We start from the raw sequence: 14,191 nt of genomic DNA on the forward strand, positions 1-14,191 counted from the left end.
GAATAAAAAATAATAAACATCATAAAATATATAAAGGAGACAGTATATAGAGTAATGAGGCTGAATATTGTAGTATGCGTGCTAAGGTTAAAAAAGAACTAAGGGTAGCAAAAAGGCTCTTTGAAAGGCAAAATGCCCAAGATACAAAAAGTTAATCCTAAATGTTCCTTTCACTACTACATCAGGAAAAGGAAAATCAGGGAGGATGTCAAGTGCATTACAGTAAAGATGAAGCATTGCTGTATAAGAATAAGGATATTGCTGATGGCTTAAATAGTTACTTTGTTGAGAGTTTTACTGGAGAGGAGGTTACTAATAAGCAGGAAGGCAAATTAAACACTCAGAATTATAGCAGATATTGAGATAGGGGATAAAGAAGTACTGGATACATCACATAAACTAAAAACAAATAAGGCAGCAGGCCCTGATGGTATATACCTATTGGTATGTAAGGAGTTAGGTGATATCATCTTTAAACCACTGGCAAGTATTTTTAGACAGTCTGTAGAAACTGGAGAAATGCCGGATGACTGAAAGCAAGGTAATATCATACCAATATATAAGAAATGGGGACTATACTGATCCAGGAGACTACAGGCCTGTCACCTTAACTGCATCACATGTAAAATACCAGAATATATTGTTAGAGACAAGTTAAAATTATTTCTTGAAAATAGCAACATCATAATGGATTTTACAAGGGAAGGTCATGCCTGACAAATATTTTAGTATTCTTTGAGGAAGCTACTAAGTGTTTTGATTGTAGCAGGGCATACAATATTATATATTTAGATGTACAAAAGCATTTGATAAGGTGCCATAATGAGACACTCATCAAAATGAAGAGTTGGAATTACAGGAGGTGTTTCAGAGTGGGTTCAGAACTGGTTACAGGGCAGAACACAAAGAGTAGGAGGAGGGATCCTATCTGAGCAGAGCACTGTGTGAAGTACAGTTCCTCAGGGATCAGTGCTGGGACCACCTCATTTTATAAATGACATTGACAGGGACATTGAAATTAGTTAAATACAAAACTAAAATACAAAACTAGGAGGTTGAGTTAACAGTTTGGAACCTACCAAGTAATCCAAGAAAATTTAAACAGAATTCAAAAGTGGGAGGAAATTTAATATAGCTTAATATAAAGTTCTACATGTGGGAAATAAAAATATGAAGTAAGAGTACTTTATGGGAGGAACAAAATTGGAATGTGCTCAATTAAAAAAAGACTTGGGATTAATAGTTGATCAAAGCGTTTCAGGTTCTAGCCACTGTGCTGCAGCAATAAAAAAGGCCAACAGGATGCTGGGATATATAGCCAAAAGTATAAATCTAAGGAAGTTATTCTTATCTTACATGACACCTGTGTCAGACCGCACTTAAGAGTATTTTGTGCAGTTCTGGGAACCGTACTATTGTGGACCATACTACTAGAAAGATATATTCAGGTTTTTGTGTATTAAATATATAGGCTTTACAAGACATGACAAAATAGGTAAGATTTTATTCATGATATTGAAAAACATTTAGTATCTAACATTTCCAATGCATTGATGACCAAGGTATTAATCATATCACAATAATCATTTCCTGCCTTCAAAATGTTCAAGGCAATGTAAGTATAATCGAAAATTGGACAGCAAAAAGCAATGCAGTTTTATATGCAGTTGGACATATATTAAAATGTTTAAAACCAGTTATAATGTAGCTCTACACTAACACACTGGGACAGAATACATTATGTATTTAGAATTATATAGTTGTGAACTGTTAGATTCTAAAAAGGAGTAGAAATGCACTGAGGGAAGCAATTACCAGCAGACTTTACCAAGCCTGCAACAACACAACAGGCCAAATCTATTGACCGGTGTTGTTTTGAACAGATACGGCTGGCCGGGATTAACTGTACACTCCAGAAACTCCCACTGTCTTCCCGTCCCACTCAGATGTGGAAAGACACTTGACAAAGAAGTGGCCCAGGTCAAACTTGGAGATGACACGTCCCTTCAGCATGCCCTCAGTGGCGGTGTACTTCTCAGTTAGGGGCTGCTCGTCTGTGGGACACAAGCACATGTTACCAGGAGCTCGCACTCCACTCTGACTGGTAAGAAATCAGGTTTTTCCACCACTGCGGTTTGCGCGTGTGTGCAGTTGTGCAGAAACATTGTGTGTGTTAGCGTGTGTGTGTTAGCGTGCATTGCAGCTTTTCAAAACTTTTCAGAACTGTTTGGCGCCATTCAGTTCTCTGCAACTTTGAGGTCAAACACTTGACACAAAGGAAGTCACTCACAAATATGCCATTTGGCTCTGGCATTTATGGGCCGTTGTCAGTACATACGCAAACAAAGTAACTTGTGATCGCTTTAGTGTTTAGTCATTGTGCAACCTGATAGGCACACCTCATTTTAATTAGAGGCAAAAAATTATGGTGATGTCCTGTTTTATGAACACAGTTTTAAGAATTGGAGAGCAACAGCATCTACTGGTTTTTAATTTTCAACTTAAAATCAGCAACCAATGTAAACCCAGGAAACCTGGCCAGATGAGGCAATGTGATCCAAACCTTTCACCGATCAATTAAGTATGAAGTAAACATTGAAAACCAGGAGGCCCTGTGGCTCTCCAGGACCGAGGATATAGCGCTAATGTATGCATAAAAGCTTGGTGCTGATTGGGTCACCAGACACACCAGCGATATGAGGGGGCATCACAGCCACGTAGCTCAGCCCCGACTCCTTCAGCACGATGTACATCCGCTCGTGGTCCTCGGTGACAGGCAGGAGGCGGGGCGGCACTTTGGCACGGTCCCACAGAAGGAAGGCTGTGGGAGGGGGAGGGGGAGGGGCAGGGCAGGCATACAGGTGAGCCATGAAACAGCATCAACACAAACCTGAACTAACAAAGAAGCTGGATAATGTGAATAAGAGCCATACCAACTGCCTTCCACTCCAATACTAGTTCCCATTTTAAACCATTCCACCTTTTAAAAACACAAATATCCTATGCTTCAACTACCCTGACTAACTGATTTACTGTTACAATATACTTATAAAACACACTCATAAATTACAGTATACTACTGCAATTCATTCATTACATTAAAGAAATCCAATTGTCCTTTATGCAAGAGTCATTTAACTTTAATTATACTTCTTACTGAATGTCTTCATTTAATGCATTAATTGAATACGGTATTGTCATATTTGAATGGTGTAAATGTTGGAACACACCTCTGATGAGGAACAAAAATAAGAAAAGGTGATGAGATGTCAGTTGTGAAACACCTCTGGTAACAAAGCTTTGTAGGATGAAATAAAATGTGCAAATTCATAATATAATGAGGAATGCTCTACATATAGAAGATGTGAAACATTTTAAATTTGTGTTCATGTGATGAAAACACTTTGTGATAATTAAATCTTTCTTACCAGACATGCAGGCAATTACTTTTTGAATCCCACGAGCTCTCATGGCCTCCAAAATGTTCCTGGTTCCTTCTGACATCATTGTTGTGGGACCTGCACAAACAATAAATGAAAGCAAATGCACTCCTGACCTCTTGTGGTAAAATAAGGATTACATCCTTGAATTTTGTTTTCATGGAGGTGTATATTGTTCAATCCACAGCAGATTGTCACTAAATTGGTTGGTTATCTGAGCAGTGTGCAAACAAAGCAAGTTTTTTAGACCACTGCCAAACTTTCTGGGGAAGGCCTGGACTTTTTAAAAAGGGACGGTGTTCGCCCATCCCGGGAGGGGAGCGCTCTTTTCTCTACACATATATTTCACAGATTTTCGATAATTCTTTCTCACAGGCAGGGCTGCAGACTTTCTGTCCCACACAAATACCTGCAAGTTTCTCAAAACCGTTGATTAGGCTTCACCCTATCAAGTGTGTGTCAATCCCCCTAAATATTGAGGAGCTTGTCACAAAAAATCTAATCCATATTAAAACAATACATACTGCTATCAATTCTAGTACTAATACTTCTCTGTGATTTGGATTACTGTAAGATCCCTTAACTCTAAGGCAGCTTTGGTGAATGAACTAATCTCTGATTATAGTCTTTAGGCATTAGGCTATGCCTTAGGCTCCTGAAAATGGCTGAAAGCGGATGAGAACCTTGCTTGAAATGGGTCTCCTCCTGGATACATGTATAGCCTATTCAAAACTCCCATCTCTGTCCAAGAGGGGATGGTGTTGCGGTTATATAAAATTCATTTATTTACTCAACCCCATAACCAGAGTATAAATTTAATTCCTTTGAAGCATTAGTCATGAACCCTACACAGCCAGATGTTGCTAGAAATGGTCTCTTTTGTCAGCCTATTGCCCTTGTGATAACCTACAGGCCTCCCAGCCCTAAACTCCAGCTTTATTCATGAATTTGCTGAATTTCTCACTCACTGGAAAGTGAATTTCCTCTGACTAGAACATCCCCAACCCATTTGAACATTTGTCCTGTTGCCCGTCAGTATTTTTCTGTTATGAGTCATGACACTGGGCTGGCCAGCGAAGGATGGCTCCCGCTCTCTTACTGGGTCTCCTTCACCGTTTCTCTACCCAGTGGGAAGTTTTTTTCCCCCAAACTTTTCTTGTTTTTTTGTGGTTTCAGGTCAGTTTTTTTGTGCAATTTTGTATTTTCACAGTGAATCATCTTTGTGACAGTATCTCTGTCAAAAGCACTATACAAATGAAATTGAATTGCATACTTACTGAAATACTCTGTATACATAGGCACAACTGGATTTTAATAAAAATTAAACAGCTAAACTGGTACCTTAGCCTTTTAATCTTATTTTAAACACCTGTCCTCTATAATCCTAATCTGTACCTCATGTCCTTATGAAATATGGCTCAAAAACTACTGCCACACCCACTGCGGAAAGCACCACGACAGCCTGTTGGTAAATGGTGCTGTTAACTTGCATTTAGTACTTTACAGTCGTAGGTTTGGGAATGTTACTAGCCAGGTCTGGTACTGTTTCTCATAACTCTGGTGGATACAGTTATATTCTCTGTCCTGGATTACAGCATCTGCTAGATGAGTGTAATGTAATTTATATCACCTTGATATTTTTACTGTAGAATGAAAAGCACTGCATAATACATGTATTATTATCAGGCGGCCGAACCCTTTGGCCCTGGTCAGCACCCCTCCCTGGGCGTAGGCCCAACTCACTGAGGTCATTCCTGGTGCCCAGTATGATGATGACCGCGTCCTGGCCCTCCATGGCTTTCTTCACGTCGTCCTTGTTGAGGACGTCGCCCACCACCACTCTGGAGGCCTTGTGGTCTGCAGGGAGCCTGGAGGGATCCCTCACCAGCACTGTCACATTGTAGCCTGGAGACACACAACCGGAAACATGCTCAGAACTAGCCAACGGCAGCACTACAACTGAGAACACACAGAACTACCCAATGGCAATGCTACAACTGAGAACAGACACAGAACTAGCCAGGCAGCACTCACGAGACAGTCAGAACTAGCATGACCCAAAACTGAGACGACACAGAACTAGCAGGGCAGAGTACAACTGAGGACCATGAGACTGGGCAGCACTACAACCGAGAGCATACTCAGAACTAGCCAACAGCAGTATTCTAAAATTACATTTAAACAAGAGTTTTAGCTACAGAAGTCTGTCGTGCATGACTGGGATTTCACCATCCAGCTGAAACACTACTTCCCTGGGCATATATGAGGTCTGTATCTTAAATACAACATTCCTACAAACCTGTAGCCCAGGGATGATAGCTGCAGGCACTGTAGAACTACAGTCAGTTTTCATTCCTCTGCCTCATCCATTTATCATCTTATTCTGGTCATAATTTCTATTTTTCCAAGATGAAATTAATCTGTAACTGCATGTGACTCTAAAACTACTATAGCACAGCCCATGAAGAACTGTCACTTCCTGCTCCAAATCTGGAGCCATAACTTCTCTTCTGCAGCATCAAGAATAATATTCTTATTCACTTCATTATTATGTCTGCTTTAAATGGTGCATGTTCCCTGAAATTAACTCCTTTAAAAATTGCCCAGAGGCTGACATAGTGCAGACTAGCCAGCTAGTGGAATGAGAACAAAGTGGAGATCCAGGTCCTGTACATAAAATGCACATTAAGTAAACAAGGACATAATTCCCCGTTATGTTCTAAAGTAATTTGAAAGTGCAGATATGGGAATATATGACACAGCATATTGGACAGCATTTTCACGTCCTCATTTCATGACAACCCTTTTCACTTTGGACAACTTCCCTTATCTTTTATTGTTGTATCACGAGTATCTGGACAACTTTCATAATACACTTATTCTGCAATTCAGGGAACAGCCCAGTATCAGAGCGGCGCATGGCGCACACAAAATATTCACAGTACCTGTATTACTAAAGCTGTTTTTCTTAAAAATTAGCTTTAAGTAAAATGTTTAAAGTTTCACTGACAAGCTCGTATATTTGTGAGCACCCAAGTGGGATTAACAGGTGTTTAGAAGTGGCTGGCTTTAGGGAGACTACCGTCGAACCTTTCTTAATAACCAGTATATGGAGGGAAAATGCTCGAACACTGCGCGCGTTAAAAGTCGAAAGGAGACCACCCTTCCTGGTGCAAAGAGATTAAGAACCACCACTTATCGCCTTCACTGCAATTAACCGTTTGCATCAGTTACTCAGCAGAAATCTAGAGCGTGACTCAGCACCTTTGTGTGGGTCTCATGAGATCAGTGCAAGAGTTGAAGATCGCCAACTTTGAACAATGACGTCCCACTGTAACTATTTCATGGCTAAAACGGTTTCTCTAAACTTCGAACGGGAAGTCTCAAATTAGGCTACTTTGTGAATACGAAATTACCATAAAAACATTTAACATTTTCAAGTTACGCTTTCTTATTTAACGAATAAGCAAATGAATGCTGACAATATTATCCAAACAAAAAATGACAAAAAACGACAATTCAAGAATGCCTACGTATCGACACATATTTAAGGGAATACCCCAATTCAGTATAATCAGATTGGGTTCTATGGAAATATAGCGGTTATATTGCCAGTGAAAAACTAACTATTGATACACAGAATACCGAACTTTACTATGTTTTCATACCAAGTCCTCGTGTTTTTCTTCCTCATTTTTCCCTTAAAAATCACCGTTAGTGTGCATTGGGCTGCAAGTCTGTTGTTGGATATATTAACTTTTTTTTGCGTACTGACGCTGTCATACGTCCTATTGCTCGTGCATTGCAGCTAGGCAACTTCTGCGTCGTAAACATATGAAAATACGTTACTACAGGTTTAAATCATCTTTCACTGACAAGACTAAACATTTTAGTATGCAGCTGTAGACTATAACGTGTTTCTTCAATGTATATTCATATTGTAGCCAAGCGTACCTGCTGCGACTGCCTGCTGTAAGGTCACCAATCCCGTCATTCCCGTGGAGCCGAATATAACCACATTCTTGACCGAACCAGACATGGCTGAAATTCAAAAACTGTCACGATGCAAGAGACAAACTATAAACAATGCGACTGTGCCTCCGTGAAGACGAAAAATGTCATAATGAATAACAACTGAAACGTTAAATAACGCTTGATCAGAAGAAACGCCCCTTACGCATGAAAACGATTCACTTCCGCGATAAACTCCTCCCTAAAAGCGAACAGCTGGGTCTGTTAGTGGATGGTTTCTCTGAAAACTGAAAGTCGTTTCGTACGCCAATGTACTCAGTCTCTTGGGGGAGAATGACCGTAAGAGCGGTTGGTGAAAAGCTAATGCACCTTCATTAGTGACTGAATTTTCATTGTCCTGTCGTTTCAAACACGGTAGCAAAACCGGAGGCTCCAGGCTAGGACAAGAAGTCCATTCAATAGGCTATGCTATCTACATACGGGTTCATACGTTGTGCATGTACCGAAGCAGGTGTCCAATGTCATAGCCATTGGAGTACGGCGGCATACATCAATGTAGCGCGTTTCAAGTAATACTGTTTAGCCTATTAAAATTCACCAAATACTCTGCGTAAATGGTAGGCAAGTGTGTTTTCCAAACATTTTAAAAGTGCTTTGATGCTTTCAATGTGATAAAAATCTGCACCAAAATGTGAGAATATCGAGTATGTTAATAGCATCAATTACAGAGTTTAATGAAGGTGAATTAATTACCTCTCCAAGATTAGAATGACAAATTCCACCTATTCTTAATGTAAGGAAATAATACACGAGGTTTTCCTGTTTGTTTTTTTACTTATTTTTTTTTTAAGATGCATGAATTACAGTGTGTATAGCAAATGTAAATTAATTAGAAAATAAAAAGGAACAACTTGCAAAAATATGGTTGTCGTAATGAATGAATTGTTGTAGCAAAATGCAGGCTATGAATGCTCTTTCCTAGAGAAATCCTGGATTATTTTCCAAAGGCTTTGGATGGTCTTATTTATCTTTCCCCAATGAAACGCCACTAGACGCTAGCTATGTAGACTAGAGTTATCTATTGGCAATTAAGACACAATATAATTTATTTATTTATTTCTTTATTTATTTGTTTATATTCGGTCCGAATATCTGGTGTACTATGGGAATCTGAGGGCTTTTCTCTGGCTGTTCCTTTCGGTATGGAAAATGTGATTACATGCCCTTGTATAAAAGCCCATATGTTGTGCTGAACAGTGCAAGTCCATAGGCTAGCGGTGGATTTTACTACCCATGCTTACTCACCTTAAACACGGTAGGATTTTCCATTTTGACAGTGAAAGCAGTCCAATGTTAAACGGAGGAAGTGGAACGGATTCTCATTAAGCGCTTACCGTTTACGTATACATGACCAAATGACCTGTTTTCCTTTGTTCACTTATTGCTCTGTCCAAAGCAGAATCTGTGTTCTGTGTTGCTTTGGTGCAAATACAGCCTAGCGTATGCTACCATGTGATGGCCATTTGCCCCTTGCGACTGTCATTATGCTAATAACTCTCTCTGCCACCCCCCCCTCCCTCCCTCTCCCCTTCTCCACCGGAGGTGGGATGCTCCGCAATGATGCCGCGTCTCTTGTAGCATTGTTAAAAGCGGAGAGAGAACGAGCGTGTGTTCTGTAGGACATTGGAGTGCGCCGGCTGGTTATCTGGTCAAACATAACACCGGCAGGGTACATGCCAACCGTGTACCCCCTCAACCGCAGCCTGCATACAGTTATTCCAATTCGTCTATATATTCACCTATACATATCTATTTACTGAATCAATTTGGTGTGTGTCTGACTGGGGACGGGGCTCAGCGATGCCAGCGATGAAACACGGCGGCGCGAGGCTCAATCAGTGAATTTGACTCTCCGTTTCATTACTGTAACTAACAGACGGATTATTTTGCGGCGTCTTCTGTTAGACAGAAATCCAGCCTTGGACTTGGGGGTGAAGGTAAGATTGCTTTCACAGCCAATTCGAGAAAACCTAGCAAAAATCGCCTTGAATGTTCAGCTTGTAGCAATACCCATGGTGTCTGTTTTCGTGGGAAATGCAGAGACCGGCCTGCATAGTACTACTGCAGTCATTTCTGAGCTGGCTTCCGTTGCTTCAAAGCTCCCGTTTTGGTTTAATAAACACAATTGTCAGATTACGTTCGCTACGAATTCATAGCAAACGTAATCTGACAATAGTACCGTATTTATTTATGTGTTGTTTGTTGATCAATGGTACATCATACTGAAATAAACAGTTTTGGGTTTCATCCCAGGCCTGTCATCAAATGAGCATATTGATTAAATATGATTTTAAGACATTTTCTTTGGTACCTAAGAATTCCTTATTAGGCTATCGCCGAAGTTCATCAAATATAGTCTACATTAAACTGGTTTAGTTGAAACAGTAGGCCCAATATTATAGCCTACAATGAGACAGGTCCTTTGTAATAATAATACTTCGTTCTCAAGTTCTTATTTAAAAATGGGCAGCAGTCGTTCGGAAAGAATAAAATTAAGAAATGTGCAATGTCGTTTCGTGTTTACGGACAGACAAATGATTATATTACAGTATTTCTCCAGTCATGGTATCATAATATAGCCTATAGCACTACTTTTTAACATGCATCTGTCAGTGCGATGGCACGTTACGGAACTGGCGTGCAGAATATTGCTTAGAATGCTACAGTACAGGGTTGTGGGTTAAAGATTAAGCCGGTCAAGTTAGTAGTAATCGAGAACTTAGTTTATTTGGAGGCACTATGTCGAGGACTATGGAAACGTAGGCTAATCAGCAGTGCTTGAATTTGACGCTCCGTGTCCCGTAGTAATGCAGGACAGCAGTCCTGGATGTTACATGGGGTGGGGGTGGTGGCTAGGGAGGTGTGTGTGTGTGTGTGTGTGTGTGTGTGGGGGGGGTGGGGGCGGCCACATGTGTCATTTTAAGGTTATTCGTATGTATAGCGGAGAGTTGTTTGTTTCAGTATTGTTCAAGTAATTGAATCCTGCTAGTCCATAGCCAAATAAATTGACAACACACACTTGAATTAATTTCTTGTTCCTTTTGCATAAGCGCAAGTTTACTAAGATGCGGCGCTTCCCACTTAAGGATTGTTAGCTGCTTAAAAATAGATGAACATTAATACACATTAAATACCTTCCATAAAAATACAATGCGGGACAAAACAATGAGTCCATGATTTGCCTGGAAGGGCGTAGCTGCATGGCTGAATTTCAGTATGGTGATCACAGATGTTTAAATTCAACCAACTGACTGAAACGATTAGCTTCAACGCAGTGACGTGCTGTGACTGGAAGTCACCGCTGTCCACGGGCTGAAGTATTCCAAAGCCACGTTTAGGATGCCATCGCTTAAAAAAGATATCTGTGGGGCAAGTGGTCTGTCAAGGAACAATACAACATTTCAGCATATGTGATAACACCGCCAATAAAACAATAACACCACAATAACATCAACACAGGCCTATTCTGCTACTTCAGTACAGAATAAATAAATAATTTAAGGCTTTTGTGGCTCACGTACCGCCCGTTGTAGTCTGTTATTGACTAAATATTAATAATTATGTTATTAATAATTATAATTATGTTATAAAAAAGTTATTATTTGTTATGTTAAGTATTACATTATTATTATTATTATTATTATTAGAAGCGAGCCAAGTTTAAGAAAAGCGTAAAATACCTTTGACATGTTTTCAACAATTAGGCCTAGGCCAACGCATGACTGCTAATGACAACGCAACACGTTTTAAGGTTGTGCTATTCTTAACAGGGCCTTGTTTTGTAGCTACCCTGACTGAAAAACGAGTGATGTAAGGTAATGGATTTGAGACTAAAGATGTTGAGGTGCAATAACGACGCTGCAGTCTAGACAGTACACGTTGAAAAGACCTGCTCATTCTGGCTTCTCGTCCTGTCAGTTTAGCTTTTGCCTTTGGGGATGCGGTGCTCACACCCTGACACACAGCTGATCCCTTCGCTATTGGTCACAAGGGCAAGCATACAAGCAGTTGATGAAGACGTTATTATTATTATTATTATTGCACAAATTCAGAAGCATCTTGTTCCCTTTGGTTATTTATGAAAACTGATTCTTGAGGAGTTATGCATCCTGCTACAGACATAGAAAGTTATTAATGAGATGGCCTTTTGTCAGGCCCGGATCTCTGTAAAACCGCTTTGTGACAGTGTCCTTTGAAAAAAATACTACGCAAATACAATTGAACTGAATATGATCGATACAGCTGTAACACGTAATGTACAGCCACGTGTGTCACACAGTGTTGTAGTTAGATGCAGTTTCCCCATTGCATCTTGATTTACTAGCTGCAAGGCTTGAAAATGCTTCAGAAATGACATTTATGAATATTAATCTCTATGTTTTAATGTTTTAAAAAAATCTGTTTTATCAGTTTAAACACAGAAGCTCACAGGAACATCCCATTGAGGGATTGTATGTAGACAGTTTGTCATCTTCAAAGACAACTGTCTTTATTTTTGGAAGTGCCCAGGAAACAGTACTCATCTTGTCCACTGATTCTTTTACTCTTTTGGTTTCACTGAATCTGCTTTTAAAAAGTTTACTGCAATATTATCCTTGTAATAAAAACCCAAGAGAGCTCACATCTGCTGACTACCCAAGGTCTTCTATAACAAAGTGGGTGGGATTTATGGAAAAAAAATCATATGATATTTACAAATACTTCATAGAAAAACTTATCTGGGTTGAAGCAGAGTTTATATAGGGACCACATGTACTCTACTGGAGTTAAAGGTACTCCATATCAGTGTTATTTCAGACTGAACATGCTGTTGTATTCCACAGGCGAATATTGATAGCACAGTACTGGTGTATAGTGTACACTATGTGCACCATTTGAAAGTAGGGGTGATTCACGTGTCAATACACTTTTAAATGTAGAGTCATTGTTTGTTGTATTCAACCAGTATGAGAAGGAATGGCAAAACAGAAGAAAACAGAGAGCTTGCCACATACTGAAATAACGTGAGTTATATACAATCTCAAATTCAATTAATTAACCATATGATCCTCAGCATTATCACATTACATCCATATTTGGAATCATCAGTTCTAAATGATATGACATACAGTACCAGTAAATTTTACTTATATTGATACTGATACAGTAATCACCTTAGGAAAATTAGAAGTGTGGTTCTCTTGGAACATTACGTTCAAATAAAGTTGGAAAGATACCGCACACATCTAAAACAAGGCCTCTGGTCTGTCTGGGCTGCTCGCGGAAGAAAGCTGAGAACCCTCGTGCTAATACTCTGTGGCATCTGTCTTCCCTTAGGTTGATCTGTCTATCTCTGTACTGTATAATTTAATGCCCTCCTTTTCCCTGAAAATAGAAGACAGCACTCATGTGAAGACATCATCCATGCTTATCTATGTGAAAGTGCGATCGAAACCAGTAGCAATGTTTCCCTTTATTTGTGTGGTGGCCAGTCTGGCTGTACACTTAATTTCCTGCATCTATCTATGCAGTATACATAATACATCCACAAATATGGTGGACTTTTGGGTGTGGTTGCATCTTTTGCCTAGATCTCCTTGGAATCAGCATCCTTCCATGCTATTGAGTATACTTGTTAAGTACACTGGACGAGAACGTTGTCAAGTAGACAAAAAGTTTTGTGAATGTAATGTTCTTAAAATCCCCATATTATATGCTTATAATAACCTTTAGTATGCACTTATACGTAGCTTTGGATAAAAGCATCTGCCAAATAAAATGTTATGGAATTTTGAGACACAGGATATGTATTTTTGCTTTGGTTTATCCCCAGAATCACCTGTAAAGTGATGTGATTCACTGGAACAAATCTGAAACTCTGCTTGTATTTGGGGGTAATTTGGTCACATTTTTGTCAGTGTGTGGTCAGTTTACATTTTGGCCAGTGTGTGATCAATGTACATTATGGTGAGTGAGAACATTTGGTCAGTGTGATTTTGGAACACATTTGGTCAGTGTGTTATTGGAGCACATTTGGTCAGTGTGTTATTGGAACACGTGGTCAGTGTGTTATTGCAGCACATTTGGTCCGTGTGTTATTGGAGCACATTTGGTCAGTGTGTTTTTGGAACACATTTGGTCAGTGTGTTTTTGGAACACTGTGGTCAGTGTGTTATTGCAGCACATTTGGGCAGTGTTATTGGAACACATTTGGCCAGTGTGTTATTGGAACACATTTAGTCAGTGTGTTATTGAAGCACATTTGGTCAGTGTGTTTTTGGAACACATTTGGTCAGTGTGTTTTTGGAACACTGTGGTCAGTGTGTTATTGGAGCACATTTGGGCAGTGTTATTGGAACACATTTGGTCAGTGTGTTATTGGAACACATTTAGTCAGTGTGTTATTGAAGCACATTTGGTCAGTGTGTTTTTGGAACACATTTGGTCAGTGTGTTATTGGAGCGTGTCATGGTCAGTGTGTTATTGGAGCACATTTGGTCAGTGTGTTATTGGAGCACATTTGGTCAGTGTGTTATTGGAGTGTGTCATGGTCAGTGTGTTATTGGAGCACATTTGGTCAGTGTGTTATTGGAGTGTGTCATGGTCAGTGTGTTATTGGAGCACATTTGGTCAGTGTGTTAATGGAGCACATTTGGTCAGTGTGTTATTGGAGCGTGTCATGGTCAGTGTGTTATTGGAGCACATTTGGTCAGTGTGTTAATGGAGCACATTTGGTCAGT

At 39.7% G+C, this 14,191-nt stretch overlaps 2 protein-coding genes across 2 annotated transcripts in view; one reads left to right on the plus strand and one right to left on the minus strand.

The window, feature by feature from the left end:
* Positions 1 to 1,484: 1,484 nt before the first annotated feature.
* Positions 1,485 to 7,578, minus strand: blvrb (biliverdin reductase B). The gene is made up of 5 exons (XM_064302280.1): positions 7,395 to 7,578; positions 5,184 to 5,345; positions 3,429 to 3,518; positions 2,690 to 2,821; positions 1,485 to 2,054 (listed from the first exon to the last, which is right to left on the minus strand). The coding sequence occupies exons 1-5, from the start codon at positions 7,477 to 7,479 to the stop codon at positions 1,900 to 1,902; spliced, it is 624 nt and encodes a 207-aa protein (XP_064158350.1). The 5' UTR covers positions 7,480 to 7,578; the 3' UTR covers positions 1,485 to 1,899.
* Positions 7,579 to 9,036: 1,458 nt separating this feature from the next.
* The window catches only part of LOC135235784 (spectrin beta chain, non-erythrocytic 4-like), a 98,520-nt gene continuing 93,365 nt past the window's right edge, over positions 9,037 to 14,191 (plus strand). The window contains exon 1 of the mRNA XM_064301627.1: positions 9,037 to 9,409. The gene's annotated coding sequence lies outside the window, so the exon portion shown is untranslated. The remainder of the gene's footprint in view (positions 9,410 to 14,191) is intronic.

The sequence above is a fragment of the Anguilla rostrata genome, chromosome 12 (genome assembly GCF_018555375.3).
Source record: "Anguilla rostrata isolate EN2019 chromosome 12, ASM1855537v3, whole genome shotgun sequence".
NCBI lineage: Eukaryota > Metazoa > Chordata > Actinopteri > Anguilliformes > Anguillidae > Anguilla > Anguilla rostrata.

Bases quoted from the DNA above. Each gene is read 5' to 3' on its own strand.
- blvrb (XM_064302280.1), bottom strand. From the start codon at position 7,479: ATGTCTGGTTCGGTCAAGAATGTGGTTATATTCGGCTCCACGGGAATG. The intron at 5,346-7,394 runs GTACGCTTGGCT...GTGTGTCTCCAG, and splicing joins ACAGCAGGCAGTCGCAGCAG to GCTACAATGTGACAGTGCTG. The intron at 3,519-5,183 runs GTGAGTTGGGCC...TTGTTTGTGCAG, and splicing joins GGGCACCAGGAATGACCTCA to GTCCCACAACAATGATGTCA.